The sequence below is a fragment of the Vidua chalybeata genome, chromosome 5, assembly GCF_026979565.1.
Source record: "Vidua chalybeata isolate OUT-0048 chromosome 5, bVidCha1 merged haplotype, whole genome shotgun sequence".
Taxonomy (NCBI): Eukaryota; Metazoa; Chordata; class Aves; order Passeriformes; family Viduidae; genus Vidua; species Vidua chalybeata.
The window spans coordinates 15718009-15743284 of record NC_071534.1 but is presented as its reverse complement, the minus strand read 5'-3'; the positions used below and the strand labels follow the sequence as shown (position 1 = coordinate 15743284).

General features: G+C 36.1%; 1 protein-coding gene across 4 annotated transcripts in view; it reads left to right on the top strand.

Moving 5' to 3' along the window:
- ANKS1B (ankyrin repeat and sterile alpha motif domain containing 1B) overlaps positions 1 to 25276 on the top strand; it is a 396607-nt gene that overhangs the window by 198727 nt on the left and 172604 nt on the right. For 2 of the 4 annotated variants that reach the window (XM_053943037.1, XM_053943036.1), the window contains exon 15: positions 9699 to 9805. In XM_053943037.1, coding sequence (XP_053799012.1) covers positions 9699 to 9805 — 107 coding nt within the window. Of the gene's footprint in view, positions 1 to 9550; positions 9806 to 25276 lie in introns of those variants that run through there. The other 2 variants (XM_053943040.1, XM_053943039.1) reach the window with 1 other exon arrangement.

Genomic DNA, 25276 nt, shown 5'->3' with positions numbered 1-25276 from the left:
TAATGCTGCATTCTGCTCTTCCTGGTCAATTCTCTCCTCTGTCAGACCAGTCCCTGAAGTCACTGAGCTGTATAGAATGTATCTTTTTCTACCATGGGGTTGAATATATGTCTCAGCTTTGCCCATCTAGATAAGAGATAAAAGGATCAACAAAGGAAGATGTTATGGATTTCTGAACTTGGAAAAAAAAAAAGGATTAGAACATTTTCAGAGTTATTTCCAGTAAGACTGAGGTCTTGCCTGTTTCTCCACTGAACCACAACAGTATGGGGGGAGTTTCCACAAAAAAAAAGTTTGGCTGGATTTCACAAAGTTAATGCCAGAGTGCTTGCTGGTGTGCCTAAAAAGTGACAAGCCAACGATGCCCTCATTCTATAATGCTCTAATAATCATCCTACTGTAATTCCAGAGGTTAAGAGATTTTTTTTTTTCAGGTCATGATAAATGATGTGTAAAGAACTATCAGATTACTTGAAAGTTTTAGAAATCACGTTTAGGTTCAGCTTTTTCCTTGCTGCTTAATCTGAACCTTGCAACTATATAGGCACTTACACACATGTAAGTTAATATTTTACTCAATTTGTTTGATTAAATTGAACAGCGTTTATTTCTAAAGCAGAATCAAATTCAATACCAGGTTGAAAAAATGTATGCAGAATAGGAATCAGCACATCAATGGAATTAAAAATATCTGATGAAAAATGAGGCTTTCACAGCCTGTGGCCAGAAAATACTTTAAAGGCAGCAGAATATTCCTAACTTGTAAAATAGGTTTTACATATTTGACTTTAATAATCAGTTTGTTATTTTCATATGTGATTGCAAATGGCAAATCTCTAAAACTTTGTTCAGTATCTCTGGTGGTGTTTTGTATGAAATGCTAGGAGTGTTACTCTCAAAAATATGTTAGGGTTGGAGATGATGTGGCTAGTGAGACTATGATGAAGTTTATCTTTCATAAATAATATAGAGATCTAAGTCTACTAAAACTGTATTAATAATGTTTTCTTGAAAGTTCAGCTGATTCACTCATATTTCCTTCTAGTAGTCCTTGGATTTAAATAGATATGAATATTTGGATTAATATTTCTAGTAATCACATTTAGAGAAATCACAAGAACATCACATGCTAGTTGAAAAATCTTTGGCTTATTATAGAATTTACAACACACCAAATTGTTTCTAGTTTTCATTCCACCTACAGAAAATGAAGTAATTCAGAATATTGAACTTATTAAAGTGAATTCATTTACTGTCTAACCAAGACTGTTAACCTGAGTTCATGATTGTAATGCTAGGATCAGTAATTTCTTGTTTAATGTCCCCGTATTCAGGAAGGTACTGCATTGGAATGCCTTCACATCCCTCAAAAATTATTTGTGATATGCTACTCACCAGCCCTACAATGTAACTCTTGATACCAGGAATTTTACAAAACTGTTTTACTACTTTTATCCATTACTGCTCTTTATTTTAAGTTATTGCATTATTACAATTCTGAGAATGGCTGAGGTTAAATTATTGATTGATAATATGAATTTCCATTAAATGCTAAAAATAGCATTTAGTCTAAAGATGTTCTGGAAGCTACTTCTAAAGTGTATTTAGTATTCATTGATAAATAAATACTTGCACTTCATGTGTGAGTTTAGATAAATATTTCTTACAAACTGTGCTGTTTGCTTTTCTATTTGCAGAATATGATGGCCTATCTCAGTTACTTTGTGCTACTTTTGTTTTCTGCTAGACTATTTGCAGCGTTTCATAGAGCACAATTCTAAAGAATATATTGTCAGTACACAAATCCCCCTATTTGTGTATCAATATGCCTTTTATATAGAGCCCAGCCATTCTTCTCAGATTTATGCAAGAAGAAAATCCATGTACTTGAAAAATCTGAAATGAGTAGCGAGAAATGTGGCTAAACAGCTCTAAACCAGAATGTGAGACTACATGTAGGTGTTGGGTTTGCTTAATAAACCACCTCAGGTTTTGATCTGCTTTGTAGTATAGGAAATAATCATTAACATGCAATAATCTTTATAAAATATTGGTGGAACTAGCCTGATGAGTGCATTTTCAGCTAACCTATACCTGCAGGACCACTTGTGCTCAAGCTGAGATCCTTTAGCCTTGACAAATGAACTAGGTAAGGAATCATTCCTGGAGTACATTTTGTGAAACTTGTCTGAAGAGTTGCATTTGTATGATCCAATTTCTAAAAGAAAAAGCCATGCAAGACTGAGAACAATGCCATGAGAGGTATTTGCAGTGTTGTAAGCGTCAGCACAGATTCTTGAAACAAGACCCTAGGCTCCAGAGCTGGGAGAGTGAGAATAGAGCTGTTGGCATGAGGGAGCTCACAGACAGGATGAACTGGGTTTATATAAGCTCATCCATATGCAAACAGTCCAGTGAGTTGCCAGAGCTGTGCCAGCATGCCACCCACTCAAGTAACGTCTTTATTATTCATTGAAAGATGCTGCAGTTTTCTTGTGGTGCTGCAGAGCCTGTGTTAGCAGGGGATAAATATTACAGAAGGTGGTTATAGAGTTTGTGTGTAATAAGGCAAGTTCCTGTTGAGAACCTGACTTTTTGTCAGAAAGCAGAGATGGACAGTTGTTCCCTAAAAAGCAAGGAGGTGTCTGCCCCTGGTGGGCAGAGCCAGATGCTGGTGACACGTTCCACTGACCACTGAAGTTAAGTTAGTATTACCTGAAATACCAAATCCAACCTAGTCTTAACTTGAAAGAAATCTTGGGGTAGTTTAATCTCAGATAAGTTATTTCATTTTTAAATGAACTTTTTTGGTTTGTTTTTTTTTTTGCCTGTTTTAGAATATTTAAAAGGGGAAGTGGGAGATAAAGATTAGAAAAGGAAAAAGACTGATGTGAAACAAAACAATAAATTGTAGTAGCTGGAGGTAAAGGATGACGAAAGAGCAAATGACCATAATTTACAAGAACAAGAAGTGAGATAAACAGGGAGCATAGAAAAGGAATTCTAAAATGAAGTTAGAAAGAATAAAAAGGAGAGAAGGGAATTTACCTGATCAGCTGTTCAAAGGAGAAGTTCACTCTGAAATCTGGTACACTGGGGGCAAGGAAGCTCCTGAACCCAGCTAGGCAAAAGCAATCAGAAAAAAAAGTGCCACACTGTCTCAGGTTGAATCTGATTTGTAAAATAACATCAGGATAAATCTTTAGGCTTCTATCATGTATAATTTCATGATTCAGGATTTCAGAAATATGAGCCACTACATGCTTCTCATTTCCACAGCTCTTCACAGGATTCTTGCAGCAGTTACCAAATCTATGAAATCAAGGCTATAGTTTATTTAACAGCTGTATTTAACTTCTTGAGATATCTCTGTGCAGATATCTTTTTTTGAGCACTTTCTTCAAATAGTTCTCTGTTACCCAGTTCTGTGTTACCTAGTTTTGCTTGTTTGCTAGTCCAGTGTTGCTTAGCACAGAGCTGTAAAAAGACTTGCTCAAATTTGAAATTACATAAATTTGGGTTTCTGGTGCCAGGAATTATAGGATAAAGGGTTGAGCTTCCTTAGTATTTTTAGCAAGACTATGTAGTATACATTTTTTTATATATATACACTCAGTGTACTAGTTTTTAACAGTAGTCAAAAATTTTTACTGAGTTAAGTAAAATATTTTGATTGGTCATGGTGTCATGTAAATTTTCAAGTTTTTTTTTTTTTTTTTTACCGTACTAGACGAAAGCAGTGAAAATGATTACTCATAGGTGGTGAGTGTAGTGTTACTATTATCCTGTAAAACTTCCCAAGACAAGAACAGAAATTGCTCTGAGACAGTAACTCCTTTTTTCAGAAAATATTATTAATTTCCATTGAAGTCAGAATAAGGATGACTCTTTCTTAGGCCATATTTAATCAACCACCAAACTGACAGAAAAATACATAAAGGACAATTAAGCATAAGGACACTTTCAGGAAGACATTTAGCTGCAAATTGCTGGAAACTGGGAAAATGCTAGGAAAGGATTATGGAATGTCCATCTTAATCTTATGCTCTTCTGTAGTCATCTAATAGTAGCCACTGCGATTGAAGCTGATGAATGATGAAGCTCGATGAGCTAGATGAAGCTGTGTTCTGAGCCAATGCAGTTGATACTGTGATCTTGCAGTAAAGCATCCATCTTTTCTTAATTAATTCCTTGTGATTCAGTAGGCTGCATCTTGTATTTCTGTTCTGTAAGCCAAGGATATACATCTGACTGAAGTCATGTGTGTTGCAATGCTGTATAATGTATATATTTGATTATCTCAATGTCTTTAGAAAAGAATTATCCCCCAAATCTATTCATTAAAATAGAAAAGCAAAATCTGGAAAGACTAACTGTATCTCAAGCAGTCTTGCTGCATGGTAATATATCTTACCATAGATAGACAGACAGACAGATAGATAGATAGATAGATAGATAGATAGATATTTCTCTGCATTATGGTAATGACATTTTTGAATAGAAATGAGTCCTAGTCCAGTGGCTGCGCTCTAGAAAACAGATATTTAAATTTTCCAATAAGATCTGCTCCTCATTGACTGAACAGCATGCGTTCTGAAGGAGGCTAAATTAAAGTTGTCAAAGCAATCAACTGAACATGAAAAATATTCTAACTTTGAAGTGTCTGTGATAAATGTATGTTTCATGATACAGTGGAGTGCTTTGACTGAGCTCTTCCTGGGTAAATAATACATCAACAGTCAGAAATGCAAACTTGTAGAAGGGCCAGTGCAAAGTACAGGTCACTGCTGACAAATCATCTGTCAAGTAAAATGAATTTTCCTTGTTGACTTTGAGGTTACAGTTATTAAAGACACAGCATTTACACAGTGGTAATGTAGAGTTATAATCAATATTGGTATAAAAATCAGAAAATAACTGTGAGGATGATTTTTCCTAGTCACTGAGGGTTTTTCCATTAGCTTGATTAGCTCTGATCTAAGAGCTATTTTTGTGAGTTCTGAGACACACATAAGAAATGGAATGTAACCTTTAGATCATAGATACTAGTGTTAGTTAAATTCAAGCTGTCCCTGTTGATTTTGTTTTGTTTCTGTATATGCCATGAAAAATATCTCTAAAAGCACTTTCAGAGAAATATCCAGCATCATCAAATATTACCATCCACAGTTCCATCATCATCCAAAGAGCCAGGCTGCTGACAGAAGTTATAGATTTTATGCAAGGCATCCATTTTTTTTCAGAGTTTTATGAAAAAGACCATTTAAAATCTCTAAACCTTTGGAGTTGCTTTATAATATAACTGAAATGCATGAGATAAACCAGAATCCTGCATACCTTTTTAGAACCTAGGATGAACTAAGTTAATAATAAACTTTAATTATGGTAGTCTGCTGGATGTTAGGTGTAGTTTTTCTCATACAACATCCTGTTCCTAGCTATCCTTATCTCCTCTCAGGTACACATGCATTAGGTTAGTTTATTCACTAGAACACTCTGCCATGCTAACTGCTGTCACACAAGTTCCATCACAATGTAGACAGGTGACTTTTTTATCTGCCTGAAATCATAAATATGAAGAGAAAAATTATATCCCATTTAGCTTTATGCAAGGCTGAAAGCTTTAATTAAAAAAAAAAAAAGTTTTCAATACTTACTCTAGCATCAGTTTCTTCTCCAGCTTTGCTAAATTTACCTGCCAGCTTACCTAAATTATTCATTCTTTCATATTCTCTACTCGGAATTTTTTTTTACTAGTCACTACTAAAATCCTCCACTTTTTGGTTCCTTAGCACCAGAAGTGTTTAGGTTTAGCAATGTTTAACAGGTATTTATGTATCAAAAAAGAATTGTTTAAAATAGTCTGTTCATAATGACTGGGGGAGCACCTCCTCTACAAGTAAACAGTGCAGTTTCTTCTTCTTCTTCTCAGTTGAAAACCAAAGAAAAATCAAGAAAAATTCATATTGTTAAGTGTAGAAAAAATAAAATTGAGAGACCCTTAAATTATTTAGCATTTCAAGCAGATCTGCCTTAGAACATGTTTGAAATCATGTGCCTGCCCTCTGATATCACAGATTCAGTCCATTCCAAACCCCACAATAAACATATTCTGAATCCCATTGGGAACAAGATGTCTTGTAGAAATTATCGTATAGCGTACCAGATGGCATCTTTCTTGCAGACATCACTTCACTGTGCTTCTTCTGTTGCCTTGGAGAAGAAAGAGCCAAGTGCTGCTATCTCTGCAAGAGACTTAAGTGTCAGTTTTCCCATGTAGGAATGGGTGCATCTTTTTTGATTGTGGTATCACAGAAGGATTATAATGGAATTTATGTCGTTTGAAATCACGGTAAAAGCACGGTAGTGTGTAAGTGTGTTGAGGTGAGGTGAGACCATCTCATAGAGCCTGCAGGACATTTTCAATGTCTGCATCAGCTTTAGGCATAGGCAAAGTGTAGGCACTGCCTGCAGCAGCACACTGGTGGGGCTGGCACTGAGTCATAGACTTAAAAAAATCAAGAGACAGCCTTTTAGTCTCAAAGCAGGAGCATCTGCTCCAGGTTCCCATTGCAGTGGCTCAGAAAAACTGCCCAAGCGACCCCCCTGAGGTAAAACACCTGAACTGGCTAAAGATCTAAAGATCTTAAAGAGCTGCAAGTTCCCTAATCCAAACAGTCCTGGCTTTGTTCTCTGCCTGCCTTTGCCTTGCTATAACCTTTGGTGGAAGCAGGAGGGAAGAAGAGCCTTGTAGATAACAGGATGCTTTAGCAATTAAACAATAGTCGGGGTGAGGACTAGGCAGCAAACTGACTGTTTCTCCTCGCTGAGCAACCTTATGTTGTGTTGATGGGTTCAGACATGTAGTTATACTGGCAAAGGACAGAGTTGGAGAGAGTGCACAGTGGGACCAGCAGTGCTATAATCATCCAGGGCTGGAGCCATGGAGACAGTTAGACACAGTACCAACAGCTACATGAGGAAATGTGTCTGGGGAGCCACTCAGCAACTGAATTTTGCCTACACTGTTGCTAGGCATTGAGCCAAGCACTCATCACTGGCAGCATAGCTTCCATGCTGTTTATAGTAAGGTAAGGAAGAAGCAGTTCGACCATGAAACTAGTATATTGATTATTGTGCATGCCTTTTTGTGGGCAGCAAATTTTTGGTGTTGGGGAACACAATACAGAGACATTTGTGTTTGCTAGGTCTCTTTCTGATACCAATATTTCTGCTTACAGGGGAAAGAAGAAGACAGAATCAGGAAACTTTTTAAAAGAAGTTTATTAATTCTCAGTCAACTAAGAAAAAAATCAGAAAGAATAGAATTCTTATCTTATTTAAGATAACTTTGTTCTTAATTTTCCCTCTGGAGGTCTTGCCGAGCCTTTTGAATTTGCCTACTTAGGGGAAGTCCCGTATATCTCAGCTCAGCATAGCCTACCCTTCTTCATGCCTGGGCACTATCCTGAAGGGATTGTGATCTGTCTATATACAAAGATACTCATTTATAGTAGGGAAAACTTTTCAAAATAGGAATGATTTGCAGATCTGTGTGAACAAATGCATTTCTAGCTCCATCAGACCTAGATTTCCTATCAGTTTGACATACCTGCTTTCTCTGAGAAGAAATTAATCATCCATTCATTTATTTGAAGTACATTTAGCAATGAGAAAACTCCTAAAATTTTCTTCAGCAACTGCAGATATACCAGTGCCTGGTGAGTGTTCAGTATTCTTTTTTTAAGACATAATGAACATTTCACATTTTGTGTAGTAAATTTATCAAGTCAGTAAGAATACCTGGAATAGCAAAAGATCTTATAAGAGACTTTAAGCAACTTTCCAACTTCATGAAAGATATGCTATGCTCAGCTAAAATTATTCTACAAAATTATTATGGACTTCAGTTTGCATGAGATGTATCACAAATCCAGGCAGCAATATCAAAGTGAAAGGTCATCCAGTTTTAGTCCAAGGACTAGTCAGGTTGGAGTTGAAACTCTTGAAATATTGTTAATTCTATATATTTAGAATCTGTTCTGCGACTGCTCAGGGACCTTCTGTGTGACACCGGAAGAGACATTGTATTATAATGTGCTGGTCAGACTGTAGGCTTGGTTTTCTATGAAACAATTATCTGCCATAGTACCATATTATCCCCTTGACAAACATCTATAATTTCCTCATGCCTGGCATTACATTCCTCCTTTGAGATGGTCATTGCTCGAGATTCACAATGGATAAGAAAAACAAAAACGTAATTAATTTGCTCAATAAATGAAGCACCACGGACAGGATTCCTTCTAGAATTGTACCCTGAATATATCCTATTTCCTGCCTTTTTTTTGCTAAGTCCTTTCATATGGTTATGAAAAACAGAAGTTCAGTAAACATTCCTTTCAGAACAAAGGAATAAAATATTTCCATCTTGAGAGAAACTGTCTCAAAGATGAAATGTAGATAGAAAATACATCATGAGGTATTTAGTTTCTTATGCAGAAAATTAATTTTCCGCTCATTTAAAATTCATAATCTTTTCTTTCCAGTTATAGTTGATAAAATTTAAATCCTCTCTAGAAATCATGTAAATCTTACTTGCTATCATTCACATTTTTGTAAGAAAGCATATAAACTTATAATTTTATTAATTTAATTATTCATTTGAAATGGTGACCTTTTCAATTTGAATTATTATATGTTGGCATGAAGGTTTTCTTGTGTCTTATATTTTACAGTTGAAGAAATCATGCAGATAATCTAATTACTTTGACTAAAATTGTTGTGCCTTTTATGTCTTCTGCTGTACTACATGAGAGAAACTGTGAAATATATTCATTATTGATTCATTAAAGGATTTTGCTGTTATATAAGCAGAGATGCAGACCACTACCTATCTTACATTGAAAGGAGAAAGGGGAAGGCATAGTAAACCATGCCATGGGCTCTGCTTTAAGTACTGTGTTTCTTAATGTCTTGTGAAATGTAAAAATCTACCACAAATAGATATGTAAAGCGTAACTGGTATGAAGATTCTATTCAGATTTAAGTGCTCCAGGTTGCTTTTGAATCTTGCTATTTTCTGCATTTGTTTTGACTGCTCTCATCATTCAAGATTGACGCTTGGATGGGTGTGTAGGAGGAAGCAGCAGCAGCAGGCTTACAGCTTGCAGACAAAAAAAAAATCTGCCTTATCTGATGGCTATTATTGAAAATGCGAGGTGTAGCCTAGGCTGGGTAATGAAGGGGAGCGAGCGAGGGGGAGCAAGAAGCATGGAGCTGCATACTGATGAGTGTAGGAGTACTTGATAAAAAGAATTCTTGCTGCTGGCAGTGCATTGCTCATTGTGGAGTATTCCAACAATCACATATAACGGAGAACAGCTTAGCTGACAGCTTGATATGCCTCTTTTTTTTTTTCCTCTACTGTATGACGTACTGGTCTGTAGTAAAGATTAATAACCAAGAAATGTAGAGCTGCGATCAGATCTTACGTTATATACTGCCCTGAAAACTATGTTTTACTTCTGACTTTTCTGTTTGCTGAAAACATTAATCTGTCAAGCTGGCGGGCTCGTTTGATACCAACTTTTCCAGGAACACGATGTGGCAATGCCACCTCTCAGCCCAGGACTACCGCTATTATCCAGTGGATGGTTATTCGTTGCTTAAACGCCTCCCTCTTCACCCTCCTACAGGACCCCGATGCCCTGTCCAGACAGTGGGACAATGGTTGGAAAATATTGGGCTACCTCAGTATGAAAACCACTTGCTGGCTAATGGATTTGACAATGTGCAATTCATGGTAAGAAATCTTCCGTGCATAGCTGTGTATATACACTGTAGCTGCCTTTTTTGTCTGTCTCGTATGTGCTCATAAAGAGCTTAGAGCTATTCTGCATTGCACTAAGATCTGTTTAGTGTTCCACTTTCCTATTAATATATGAACTGCCTTTTTATCAACTTCCAGACTGTACACATTACAAAAGAGTCTAGCCTGAAATTCGGTAAAATAAAAACTGACTATTAATGTTCTTTCTCTCCCTCATCAATCCTCCGATTAAAAAAGAAAACTGCACAGTTCTTTTAATCCATTGCAGGATTTTCATAATATGAAAAAGCTGCAAACACTCCTTTCTGCAGTGCATCACATTGTTACTTTTATTTCATCATTAACTTGTAATGATAATTAAAGAACATGCAATGCCATCCTTGCCTTGAGAGGTATTTCAATAACAGAAAATTATTTAACGAAGTGTGCTCTCTCTGCAAGTAATTCTGGATGTCTCAGTTAAATATTTTTGCATCTTAGATAATCAGGCTGTGAGATTCACTTGTTGAAACTTATGCCCTGAGAGAAAAAGTAATGCATTCCTATTAATTGTTCCATTTTTATGTTTTAACTCTAGGCATTTATCAAGAATGCTTGAAAAAAATGAAATTTTAGTTATGTCAGGATTTACAATATCACCATGTGGTGTGAAGTAACAGACTTGTCATGCACAAACTTTCCATTGAAATGAATATTGACAGTAAAGAGAGAAGCTTACTTGTAAAGCTGTTATATAATCTCTTTTCTACCTGCTTCAGTATTCCTCCTACTTGAGCCTCTTCCAAAAATCCCGACTACATTTCTTAAAAATCCCGACTACATTTCTTAAAAATAAAAAATATTTTAAAATATCTTTGAAATATATTTTAAGTATCCATGTATATCTTGGAACAATTCTAACTTTTCATAACTTGTATTTGCCATATAAGAAACAGAAGTGAAATGGCATGAATATTATAACTGCAAAATCATCACATGAGTTGTGTCCTTCCTCTTTATATTGTTTTGCCAATATCATTATATGACTTTGGACTACAGATCAAAAAATTAAGAGACATATCTCTGCCATTGCCACATTACAATAGTGTAGACATTTCTTCCTGTTTTTATATGGCAACCATGTGACCATTTGCTTAGATCAGTAAAAATCACTGTAATCTGTACCTTTAAATATTCTTTAAAACAAAGCTATGCTGTCAGCCCAGCAATATAGGGAAGAAAAAAAAAAAAGTGTATCATGCTGCAGTTTCCCAAAAGGTAACTACATATTCTTATATATGTTGTAGCATTAGTTACATAAGTAGGTGATCATTTAGTCTTAAAGAGGTTACAAAAGGAAACTGTTCACAAGAGGCTGTAGGTGGCATAACAAATGCAGAGGGGTGCACCTACCACAGGTAAATTACAAGCACCAGAGAAGTCAAATAACTGACCTGGAGGGCTTTTCAGTCATACCCTGGCTCTGGAGGGGCCTGAACCATGGTTATATGACTTTCCTGCATCTCTTATTACTGTACTTATGTAAACATACAAATTACATACAAGATTTTGTTATGCAATATGCAAGTCAAACTTCTAATGCATCAGGCAGATTAAGTTTTGCTTGCATACTTCTCTGTTAGCCAGTGTTTTCTGGTAATTTTAAGCCTTTTCTGATATATTACCAATGAAATACATAATTACTCTTAATATTAGCTGAGGTAGCATGCATTGAATGGAAGATTAGACTCATAAATCCAATAACAATAAAAGAGCTGTGAAACTGTGTAGTAATAAAAAATGTATAATTTCAGTAGTTTTATAATTTCCAATTTATTGATTTCACCATTAATCATGCTTTTGCATATATCAGGTTTTGTCTGTACCAGAAATCGAATATTTCATATATTTTATTGGAAATAAACCACCGATTCCTTTTTATATCATTCCTTAGAATACATCAGCATTATGTAATAAAAGCCTCTCTTGAAAAATTTAAATGAGTGTTGTAAAAGCTCTTTTTCATCCCAGCCAAAATATTAAAGGGAAAATTAAACTTAGAAAGTGTATAGGAAAATGAGAGGAGAAACACCTGCTATGCTAAGAGAAAAATTCAGATTATTCCAAACTTAGTATGTTGTATTCTTCCCTAATATGACAGAACAGCTTTACCTTTCTTACAGTGGTTTACATATTAAACTAGAGTTTAAAATCCTATTAACTTAAATGTTTCAGCTGCTTTACATTGAAGAAATCTAATAGTTCAATGCAGTAAAAATCAGCTAAGACATATTTTTTATTCATTCTCTACTATATTCCTGCTTTTGTTTTTTCTGGAAGCACAATCTGACCTGCATTTATTCATTCTGTTGCCTGAGCAACAACCATCACACTCCTATTAAGTATGATTTAGTAGTACAGGTCTTACTAGCTGTTCAGAACAGAACATTATCACAATGTTAAAATTAATGTCCATGGAATAACATACATCTGAGAACAAATATATCCCATATATACTATTCTCAACAGCAACATTTTATTAATTAAATTAGCATTTTAATAAAAAGGTGATTTTCTGATAAAAAGATTTCATGGTTAATAATTCATTAGATCATGGAAATTGACTCCTTGTGTTTAGTCTCCCTTGGGCATTAGAAAGTTGTTCACTAGGCTGTGGTTAGAATGACGAGGATTTGTTTGGCTTACCTGAAGTGTGTGGACTTCATATGAGGAAATAGCTGTATTCCTATTAACTTTGCAGTATAAATATTTTTCAGTACTTTATCAATATATATGTTTTAAAAATGCATTGAAACATAGTATTCAAAAAATTCATGTTTTTTCATGAAATACTTTGATTCTACTTACAGCATGTTTGCGCACATAGCAAATGCAGCTCCTACCCACTGTTAGGGTCGTGCAGGAATGACACTTCATCATATTTAGTAGGCCCCAGGCAGATTCATTTCCAAGTCTTGGTTCACAATTTGCTTGAATATGTGTATGGATACGCAATCATCATTAACTTTGATAATTTGTTGTGTAATAGGATGCAGTGTCCTTCAGATGTAGAAATTTGTAGTGACTTTGTGCAGATACTCTATATTTGAAGATGCAGATGATACTGTAGTTTCTTTACATGAAGGCTACTTCACAGGTAAACCAATTCCATAGTGCAAGAAAACAATTAAATCAGTCATAAATCACAGTATATTAATTAGATGTAAACAATAACAAAACTTATGCATCTTTTTGATGCATAGGAGCAGTGGATATCCCTGGGACAAGCTGTAATTTTATGCAGACTTGCAGGCCTACATCACTTAGTATGCTGAGAAAAAACAAAGTTGACTTGCAGAGAAGCAGATGTAAATATATAAATGTGCGAGGTCACTAAAAGCTCTCATGCAGTTTTCTACAACTGTGAAACTTCATCAAAGGCTCCATTCTGGATTCACAGAGATAAAAGCAGTTCAGTCACTGCCCAGTGGGGACTAGTTCTGATTAAGGACTGTATATAAGGACTATATATTTGTAGGTTGTCCTAATCATTTAAGATATTCTGAAGTTTTATCACTTATTATTGCAGTCTGATGAAAAAAAAACCTCTTAAAAAGACTGATAAAATGCACTATGACAGAAACAGGGACCAGCATTCAAAGTGAGTTAACAGAAAAATATGAAATATTTTATTATGTCTTTGACATTCTAAAATATTGTTCACTATCAACACTTAATATTTGCATTACACTCTAGGCTTTCATTGCTGCTTTTAAAATACATGCATCTCTACTGCTCCGAGTACTTATGTTGCTTGCATTGCCTAATGGTCTAAGAATTGCATAAGTGGCTTGGGTTTTTTTTTAATTCTTTCTTTTCCACTGTGTGGAAACTGAGACATAGAGTCACAGGGTGGATTTAAAACTCTTATACATTTGATACAAGAGGCACTAATTCTCAAAATGCCTACTGACATAATGTTTAACAGATCAAGTCAGTTGCTTAAATGTAGGTGTCTAGTACCAATTGAAATACCATAGGGAATCCAGGAGAACTAGGCAAGGCTGACAGATATTGCTGAGGATGAGGGACAACCAGGCCCTTCATGATTATCAAGTTCAGGTGGGGTATCACTGAGCTCCTCAGACAGCTGTAGAGTCCTGATGCTTTGGCAGCTGAAATGAATCTTAAATTTCATAATTTGTGACATGCCTAGAAACTGAACATAGATGTCTTGAGTTTCCAATTATTTGCATATGCATTTCTTTACGTTCTAGTAATTTTCTGTATTTGCATTTATCCTGTGAACTTACCTGCAGAAGTATTTACCAGCTTTCTCATTGCTAGACATGGTCTACCTTCTCAATTCCCCTTAGCTGACTGCTTTGGATGTAGTTTTGAGTTAAGTTTTGGCTTTTCTTTCTCCCTTCCTCTCTGTCTCTTTCTCTCTTTGTTTCTTTTCTTTCATTTTTTTCACTGGTTCTGGAGGTTGATTAGCTGAACTTTATCTGAAGACTCTCTTCTCTCAGGCGTCATTCCTGGGAATTGCTCCTCTGGAATACACAATTCTTGCCTTTAATCTCTTTTGAGGGTCTTAAACTCTGTATCAAGTATAGAGGACAGAAGCAACTTTATTTCCTTAGAGTGAAATGCACCTAAAAGAAAATTTCTATGTACATTAGCTCCAAGTCCTGCATTTATGTAGACCACCAGATCTTTTCACCAAAAATATCTAGGTCAGAGATTGATGATTTAGGCATTATATGAAAGCTAAAAAAGGGTCTGTCAGTCTGCCAACACCTTTCTTAAACTGACCATGTGGCTGGTGAGGAAAAAGAGGCCAATTTTAGACAAGGGTTCTAATCTGTAGTGACTTTGGTGACTTCCAGAAGCCAACTCCTAACAAGCAAGTCAACCTCTGCAGCATCCAGGCTATCAACTCTCCAGGCCCATAATGACTACTGCTGGGACTCATTGGGATACTCGTGCATCATCTGGACCCTAAGAAGATTTAGAGGACATTGTCTGTGTGTAGTTTACCCAGAAATTAAGAACTGTTTAAGGCAACCTTAAAATTGGCTGTTGATAAGTTGGTGATATACAGCAAGCCATACTTTTAGCAGAGTCCCACTGATGCTGGAGTAAGCTGTGGTTTAAGATTTATTACACATCTAATAAAATCTTAGAATATATTCCTGGAACCACAAGTTTCGGTCCCCTTATCAGGGCCTCACTCTCATACCCAGGAGTTGCTTTTAGTTTCATGGCAGGCCTACAGAACTTAACACTAAAAATGTGGAGCTCATTTCAGTATCAGTGTAGCCTTGGTTTTTTTGCATGAGTAAAGTGATTCTGTCATTCTGGTGTTTTGTGAGTCTTCCTCTCCTTCACCCCTTTGCACCTTTGCACCTGTAGGTCCTCATGCAGGCCACCTTTTCCCTTAGCTTGAAGAGAATGAGGCAGATTTAAAGTTCAGATATAGACAATTACATGTCTATTTACACATCGGTAGAGGTGTAGGACTCAGTTTGGTTGCCCTCATATTGAAATTGAGATGTCTGGGACATCCGTGTAGTCTTGGACTTTATGGTACAGGATCAATGTAATAGCAATACCTGTCTGGAGTTTCAATCAGATTCCAAGCAATGTACATTTGCAGCACCTCAGATGACTCTAAATTCATTTCTGTGGGTGACTAAGTGAAGCACCTAATCAGACATTAAAGCCAATGGAGTACAGAATGCAATTTAGCTGGGTGGCTGAATAACTATTAAGGTAGTATTTGAGTATAAATTAAAGTAGATTCATCTGATCAGCTGAACCACTGTCTAAGCTCTATTGATGGTTTTGTACTAGATCTCCTTAAGCTATAATGTAGACACAAAATTTATGATGGTTCAGTTTGGGCTAGAATCCATACAGAGTTCACTGAAAACAAAACACAAATTATTTTTATTAGAGCTTTTTCTCCTTCCTCAGAACATCTAGCCCTGAGGCTTCAAGATCTTTTTCATCCTAGTAGGAATTCTTACTATAGAAACTGCAAATTAGAGCTCAGGTGGGTGCCAGAGTTGAAGATTGTGCCTGTCATCCTGCAGCAGCAGCGAGTCTAACAAATAATCCAATTTCACATGCTTCTGTTAATGCTTTTGTCATGGTATTCCTCAAGCTAGTCAAGAGACAGAAGGGCTTATTAATGTGCTACCCAGTATTGCATGTGTAAATAATAGCTTGCACTGTCGTTCTCTCTTGAGGTCTCTGGCAAGTCAGCATCATCCTGTGTGAGTGCATGCAGCTATGGGAGAGGTAGTGCTCATTCCCCAGTGGGAAGGGAGTTTAGAGGAATCTGCTTCATGTTTTTATATCTATATATGTCATGTGTGTGTGTGAAAAACGCAGCATTGCAGGCTGGGGACTGATCCTGCACTAGATAAAGGACTTTAGGAAAGTTTTGGCAGTAATGATTGCTCAACAGGGAGACAAAGTTTTTGTGTATTTCACTTGAATGGTTGATTCATAAGGAACACACCTTCAAACAGACTGTTGGCTTCATTAAGACATCCTGGGTATGGTGGATCCCTTGAGAGTCAGAGGGAGTATGTTTTCATCTAAATCTGTCTCAGCTATTGTGTCTTGAAGGTATAATCAGGAATGGGTCCCTCTGCCTGTATGCCATGTTCTGCTAAGTTAACCTTTAGGTGAGGGTTTCTCAGGTGGTTCTGGAATATTTGGCCATCTTCAATTAAATGTTGTTCCAGACAAGGTTGTACATACCAGGCAGAGAGACAGGACTTTGGGCTGCACTCCTGGTCAACAATCCAGGTGCCAGGATCTTGAGTGGAATGTCTTTGCATTCACATCTGCCATTCAGGTTAGTGACACTTGGTGTGTATTTGCTATTTTGCTAAGCTCAGTCTTAGAAGAAAGAGCTTGTCCAAGGTACAGAGCAGTGTATTGGGCTCAGTCATACCCTCCCTAGGAACAAAGGGCCAAATCCAGATGATGAAAGCCATCACATGTACTGTCACCACTAACAGTTACATTATTTCATGGTATATATTTGTGAATACGACACACGGGGACTGGAATTAGTCCCATCTGTTCTAACAATATGTTAAATGCCAATGTTAAACAGTGTGTTTAAGCTAAAAGCCTGCCTAGTGCAGAGGGTGGCCTCATTTTGATGTGCAAACACTGATGAGCTGTATTTTGAGACTACATATGTGAGGGATTGGCTATTGGCCCTAAATGCAGCTTTATGATAAACTAGTCACAAGTATTTAATCTGAAAGCTAGTTTGATAAAATGGATGAAAACTCCAGTAACCAGAATGGAGCATGATGTTTTAGTAACTCATAAAATAACAGGTGTAATGCTAGTAAAACATTTTGTTATGTATTTATTTAAGGCCAAAACCTTCCAGCTGATTATGTTGACCAAAAGGAACAACAGTAAATCTTCAAGAATTAGAAATGTTTGTGTACAGAGTGATGTGTATGATGATGTTCTTGATAACTGATGAAAGTTCTGGAAAACTTGACAAAATATAAACATTGTTTAAAGTAACAGAAAATTTAAAGATTAAGAAAGGCAAAAAATCTAAGTGGTTTAATGCTTCAGGGAAGAAAGCTGAAGATTCACAGGACAATCAGTTTTTAGTTCTATTTACAGTTTTAAAATGAATGTCCTGTATGTAAGAAGAAGTTACAGCTGATTCGTAGTTATTCCATGCAGTAATGCTTTTTAATAAAATTAAATTTTAAGAAAAGTAGACTGAAAGAAATTCTCAAAGCAACATAGTATACAGTTGTGTGTATTACTGGTTTAGAACAACATTGTCCAACAAGAAGCAATTAAATGGAATCTGGAACAGTAAATAAATTTCAAACAATGACAGACTTCCCTGACTAAGTTAAAGGACAGAGCAGTACAGATGGCTTGATTACAAATAATGGCATGGTGGGACTCTGAAGGAGTTTTCAGGCAAAGATTGATGACTACAAAGAGATAGCTGGAAATAAACATGATTCTTGGGCATGTTATCCCTTTTGAAGGAAGATTGGATGAGGTAGGAAAAGCTCAGGTAATTATAAGAACAAGTATAAATGCTGATCAAAAAGTAGAAACAATATAAGATAAAGAAAGAATGCATTGTGAAAGAGCAGATAAATAATCAAAATACAAAAATGAAAAAAGAAATAAGAGAGAAAATGCAATGTCATTAACTGTATGAGTAGAATGCATTCAGAGAAATTTTTATCAATATGCTATAGCTAAAAGGACTAATAAAAAGCTATAACCACTGCTGCAATCAGATAAAATTCATTTTAGTTTTGCATTAAGAACAAAATATAACAATTAGTCAAGTACAGTGTTAATGAAGACCACTGAGAAATTAGAGAAAGAGTGAGAATAATCATATTGCAAACAGACAAAAGAGTACTTGGTTAATTAAAATATCTGAATCATCTAAGTTAGGTGATGTTTGATGAAGAGTTCTAAGAAACTGAAGAGAGAATACCAAATCCTTTAGTAATAATTTTTGACAACTTCTGGAGAATGAATAAATTATTAGAATACAACTAAAATATATATGTAGTACTAATATGTATGTCAGATCACTGACATACAGGGTTCTTCCTCAGGGTAGATTTCCAGCCTCCTGGGCTCTTTGCCTTCAACCATTCATCATACAACCTTTGCCTAAATCAAGGGGGAAATGTATGGTGGTGTTACTGGCAACAGAAAATTACTGTCATTAGCACTGACTCAGGTGGAGGGAAAACTGGGGAGTATACAGAATGCTGCAATGGGATGTAAATGGGAAGAGAATAAAGCTAAATGAAGTAACTCAGCAGTTGGGAGCTGAACTATTTAAAGGGAACCAGTAGAGAAACAGGTGTACTGTACAACACATTGTGCCCCACATCATTTTGATGAGAAATTATTTTCTGTCAGAAGCCACTAAAATTTCAACATGGGAGACAAGCTTAATTTCGCTAGTAAAACTACAGCTATCTTTTAAAAGCTGTTTTAGAATGATATACCAGAATTGCCATGCAAGCAAGCCATTCCTGGTACAGTTTGCCTGACTGCTTCTAAATTTCCTGAGTATCTAAATTTACTGTCCTTCAGTTTGAAAATATTTTGTTTTCCCACATATTGGTGAATTTTTTGCCTTGTTTATGGTATCAACACCCCAGCATCTATTTTAACCTTGGCAATGTCAAAAGCAGTGACATCCATGTAGCCTTTATCACCATGCTGTCCGTTCTGTCTGTTCACACACACACACACTCATGTTTGTGCATACACATATTACACAAAAAGGTATTTCATTGCAATGAAATCTAGGTACCAGTACCTAGGTGACCTCAGTTCACCCCTCATGTTCACAAGGTTTCTCTACTATTTTTTCCACTCAAAATTCATTTCTCATTAAGGGTACTGAGATTTGAGTATGCACAGGCACATACTTCAAAGAACTATCAGTTAAAATAAAACCTTTTATTATTTTTCTAATGCTATGTTGCTTGAATTTTATGACCTTAGCCCAATAGTAATTTAAAACAATGAGATCCCCTAAACTGCCTTCTTTTCTCATTCAGAAGTGATGTACATTTGCACAGTGCTGTTTATCTGGAACATTAGAAAAAAATACCTATATATCTGAGCATGCATTTGCATTTTAGAAACTGGGTTATAAAGAGTTAGAAACATAAAATTATAGTACTTCAAGTTATAACTTTATACAACTGAAAATATGTATAAGCAGTTAGAAACACTTTTGTCACAATTTTTTCAGAAGCTAAAACTGTGCATCAGAAGTCACCTCCAAAAACTTTGTCTGTGTTTCACATGGGTCAAAACACAAGCTCAGTTATAAGAAAGTTTGATGTTCTTGACTTTACATGGGACAACATATAGATTCTTAAATCTCCTGAAAGTAAGGTAAAGGCCCAGTGTAGACAAAGCAAGCTGCTGTATCCAAACTATTATTTTATTCCACATATGCATAATTGGTTGAATTAATAGAAAGCTTTTGTTCATTGTAAGTACAAGGTCACGCATGAAATTCACTCCTGGTCTCTGGTCTTGTTCTTAGCCCGGTCCAGATTGAAATATATTTTCAGTAAAACAAGAAATACAAATGCTACTTTAATCCCCAAATAATTTACTTCTGTAGTCTTTAAAACACTACAATAAACACTTCAGACATTTTATTCACTATGGTACATGTTGTATTCTGTATCTTTTCCATTAAACCCCAATTATTGTGTATGTGGGATAAAATCTCCATGCAGCAGTACACAGTATTTGCTTCAGAGTGGCTAGTACTGATGAAACTAAGGGCACATGCACTTGTTGCAAATGCAACCCTTGACTTAACTGAAATCTCATATTTCAGGTGTTTATTACTCTTATCTTATGCGGTATTTTATTGAATTATTGGAAATTATTGAATTATTCAATCGAATTATTGAATGCTTTAATAACATTATTGATGGGAACAACAATGGGTTAAATTTGCAAGATGTACCATACCTGCTCTAGGTTTATGTTGGAAGTCTTTGATTAGATAATAATTATTTGAAATTTTTTTTTGGTCCAAAGTAATTTTGACATATAAAAGCTAAAGTATTTAGCTTTTTATTTAGCTTTTACAGAAGTAGGGGGTTAGGTTACTGTAAATAGAAGTGGAAAAACATTAAAAACTAGAATTCCGTGAATAAAAATACACTGGATAAATACCTATCAAATGACCTTCCAGTATAAATCTGAAATGCTATTTTCTCTGAATACCTACTTAGCAGCCAAAAATTAGCAGAGAGTGGCCCCTCTGTGCACTATCCCCTTTTGTAGTCAGAAAGAAGGGGGAAAATCCTGTATGTTATTCACTGCTATCTTACAATTTACACTAAGAAAAAGTATGTTTTTTGTTGCAGCCAGGTACAGCTCTTAAATTTCTGAAATGATTGATAGCTTCTGTTCTTCAGAATTATTCAGAACTATTTCCCAGCTTTTTCACTTTTTGAGGTTTGTTCTCTCCAAACAGCTCCCCTTTAAATCACATAAAAAGGCCACTTCTCGAAGTAAGTTAAGATGGCGTTTAAAAAGAAATAGCAGTTCTTAGCTGCTATTCTGCATTAGGATAAAAGATTGCACAACTGAATTGGTTTTTAGCCTTGATCCATTTTTAAATATAGTATGAATATTATAGCCCTATTAGCTTCTCTGAATTCCCTAGGCATCCCTCTTGTTGCCAGAAAGGAATTACAAATTGACAATGCAAGTTATTTTATTTTGTTTTCCATCTCCCTTGGAATTTGGAAATGTGTCTATTCTGTCCATGAGCTTTTTATCTCCTGACACTCTGATTTTTAAGTACTTTTTTTATTGCCTATAGAAATAGTAGGTCTTCGCTTTCTGCTCAGAAAAATAACTTTATGTAGCAAGAGTGGAATATTATACAAAAGAACCTACATACCAACAAATCTATGACTCTCAGTAATATCAAGCTTTCTGTCAGAAAATTCTGCTCTCGCTGCTTGTATGGACGATTTCCCTCTATCTCCTAACTCTGCTTCAAGTATATGTTTGTTTAAAAAACATCCTGATTTCTCTCATTCTTCACAAATAAGAAATGGAGACTCAGGGGAAAAGAGAATAAATAAAACACTTGCTAGGACATGTAGAAGCAGCCTGGTCCATGGAGAACCCATAGGACAGTATATCTAAGGGTCTTCTCTGAGGTCAGCTTTTGATTTGAATCATGAGTTTGGAGAAAATGCCTCTCTATTCCCTTATCTGGCTGAGGGAAATTACGTAACTTTGCTGGCCTACATATAGGAAATCAAGAGAGGATCCTGGGATGGAAATATCTGTGTATTTTGAGCTATCTTGTGGATAATTATCTGCTTCTGTCTAACTTTTTACATTCAGATTTCTAAGGACCTTTAGTTGGGAACAACACTTTCTCAGGAGGGAGTCAGGGGTAGCCAGATTACCTGAGGAATCTCACTGAGTACCTTCAGTTCAGTTCTGAATTAAGTCAGTGACAAGGGTTGGATAGAATAGCAAAACAAGTATTTAATAGTTAATTTAATAATTTTTAAAAACTAATCGGGAACATTTTTTTCTGTGTATGAGCTTCCTAAATGTAATTTATCATTATTTTAATCTTTAAGTCATGTATCTTATTCCATAAAATGAACTCATGGCAGAAAGAGTTTATTAACATTCCTCTTGTCTCCCCTGGAGCTGTCTGAGTACCACTCTTCCTTTCTGTTTATTTCTGAGGTACCCTTTCCCCCAAAATTAATTTGGTTTCTGAGATCTCTTTCTCCTCACCATTCCTGCAGGCTGGACTCTTCTTATGCTGCCTATGTCCTCCTTTTCTCCATTTCCTCTTTCCTAAATAGAAATTACCATATTTCTTTTCTTTGGTCTCCAAATCAAAGGAGGGAGGGACCAAGGGATGAAGAGAAGATGGGAAGGAGAGGAAAAAAGGAGATGAAATAACTGAAAACAAAGAGGGGGACAGAAGATGTCTGCTTCACATCCATGTTCTTTTACTGACCTAAAACATTTTTACTTGGTTTGAAAAGCAGGACATTTAACTGAATGGTTGTCACAGTGATGTTCTTGTCACTCGCACCTCAAGCCCAACAGAGCTGGTGCTGAGTGAAAACTGGCTTCCATGTCTGGGCTTAAGATGAGTTCTTGCAGAGAGTTGGCCATGCTTTCCAGCATGCTTTGTAGTTCCATGTTATTCAGATTTTTCCACTTTCCAGGATATCTCAGGCTTCTTATTTACGTGGACAGCTAGCTACAAATTATGACAAACTCGTCTGATAAAACTGTTGCACTCAAAATCCTCTAATACACATGGCAAAGGGAAGGAGCAGATTTTGATTTGCTGAAGTACGAGTGCTCACAGCTAAAACTGAATATAACTACAGTTGTCCCTTGAATACAGATGTAGATGGATACTAATTACTTACTGAAATGGAAGAAAGCAATCTCTGCATTTATGCATTGAGAACTAATATATTGTAATTTTTTTTTAATTCTAGCCCTATTTTTTTTCCTACTTTTATTCTTTATCTATATAATGGGTATTAAATTGCCACCTTGCTTTGATGGAGTCTTATAAAATACATTAAATCATTGTTTGGAGCTGTCTAATATTAATTCAATGAATGTCTAAAAAAAGTCTGAAGAAAGTGAGTCATTCTTACTGGTGAGGTCTTCAATGGGAAACTATATATAAGACAGGGACCCACACAGAGAAAGATAAAGGCTAAAAGAAGAAATATCAGCTGCCTTATTTTCCAAGTACAATCCATCCTCTTGTACTGAATTCTTGGATTATTCAGAAATATAATTATAGTGTGTGTTTGGTGCCATGTGGGATATGTAACCTGGGGCGAAGGGTAGTTAGCCAATGTTGAACAATCTGCAGTCTGGTATTTTGTAGCTTCGTGACATTTCTATAATGTGTAGTGGGGATTAGTAACTCCTGTTTTGTCTGTTTTATTCATTGAAGTGACTGTTCCTTTTAGGAAGGTGTACTGAAATCTAGAAATTATATCAAGTGAAGTCACAGTGTCCCACAATTTTGTCTCACCAGATCAGGAGCATACTGCTGTATTGTGCAATTTGTTGATAGCACTGGTCTGTTTGGACCAAATACCAGAGGCGTGAGGGACAAGGGAAACTCATAAGTGTTTGCCAAACTATTAGGAATAGTTTTTTTACTGCAAAGAAAAATTAAATTAGAAAAAGCTAGCTCATGGAGCAACATGTGAAGTGTCAGTAAACCACTTGTCTTGAGCTAGGATAGGAGGAGGCCCCAAAGGATCCCTAGTTATTTGTCAAATGCAGTATCCTTGTATGGAAAGGGATTGGTGGAAACACTCATCACAATAGCATCAGGAAGAGGGGTGCCAGAAAACGCAGTACATCGTGAGAAGAATAATCAGCCCCTTGGACAAAAAGCAGAGGTTTACCTTTATAGAAAAGGCTCTTGAAGACAAATACTGTTTGCTAGTCAGGATGGAGAGTTCAGAGGGCTATCTCAAGGTGCTAAGACTATGTCTATGAGACCAATATGTGACTTTAGGTTTCACAGCCAGTACTTGCTTCAGCTGAACACAAGTTACATCGTTCATTTCTCTGAACAAGCTTCTTCAGGTGGTGGATTTTTTCCCTTATATTCACTGCTAATAAGAGATTATGTCTGCTATTAGATACGCAACTAATTTATGGGCTGGTGTAAAAATGACATCTTCTGTGAGTATTTGTAGCTTCTAACTACTCAGGTATTGGTAGAAAACACAGAACTGTTGTAGTCTAATTACTGCTTTTGTGTTCTATCTGAGATAAACAATATGAGAACATTTGCAAAAGAGTGAAAAGGTGTAAATAAAGCAGAGAATGTGTACAGAAAGAAAGGTCACAATATTAGAACTGTTTCTTAAAATATGTGGGCTGTGAATAAGTTGCACAGGAAAAAAGAAGCAGACATGAAGGAAAAAAGCAGACAGAAAATAAGCAACTTGCTATCTGGCTTACACAACCAGAAATCTGATTTTGCATTTGTTTATTTTTTGGACGTGCTTGTTTATTTTTAGGTTTTGGAATTATAAATGTTATTCTTCAGTGGCAAGATACTTAAAATTTGTGGGCAAACTATTTTGAAGCCTGTAGTAGTTAATATTTTATACGAGATCCAGTCAACAGCATACAAACTGGTAGCCACTTTTTTTTAAATAGGTTCTGGGTTAGAGTTGCTGCATTATCCATGACATAGCTGGACCACGCTACATGAAATGATACTGTGTAGTATTAAAAACATGTAGTCAGGAATTGAAAAAGAAATACAAAGAAATGTAGTGAATCACTCTAGAGTGCACTTCTTGCATATCAGTCAGTGGCTACCCAGTTGTTTTCCAAAATGGAGCCTTTTCTGTTTAGATAAGGTTAGCATACATGGAATGTGTTTCTCTCATTCTTTGGACTCATTCATCAAGTTGAAAGGGATTTTGAACAACATGAATATTGTCCCTGCCCATGACAGGAACTAGATGATGTTTGAAGATTCCTTCTGACCCAAACCAGTCTGTGATTATGACTCTGTTAGAATCATTTAGTTTGGAAAAGACTCTTAAGATCATCAGGTACAAGCATTACCCCAGCACTTCAAAGTCCACTGCAAAATGATGTTCCTAAGTGCCACATCCATGTGTCTTCTAAATACCTCCAGGGATTGTGACTCAGCCACTTCCTTGGGCACTCTGTTCCAATGCTTGACAACCCTTCCAATGAAGGAATTTTTCTTCACACACAATCTAAACCTCCCCAGTGCAAGTTGAGACCATTTCCTCTTGTTCCATTGCTTGTAACACAGAAGAGACCGACTCCCACCTGGCTGCAGCCTACTTTTAGGTGGCTGCAGCCTAC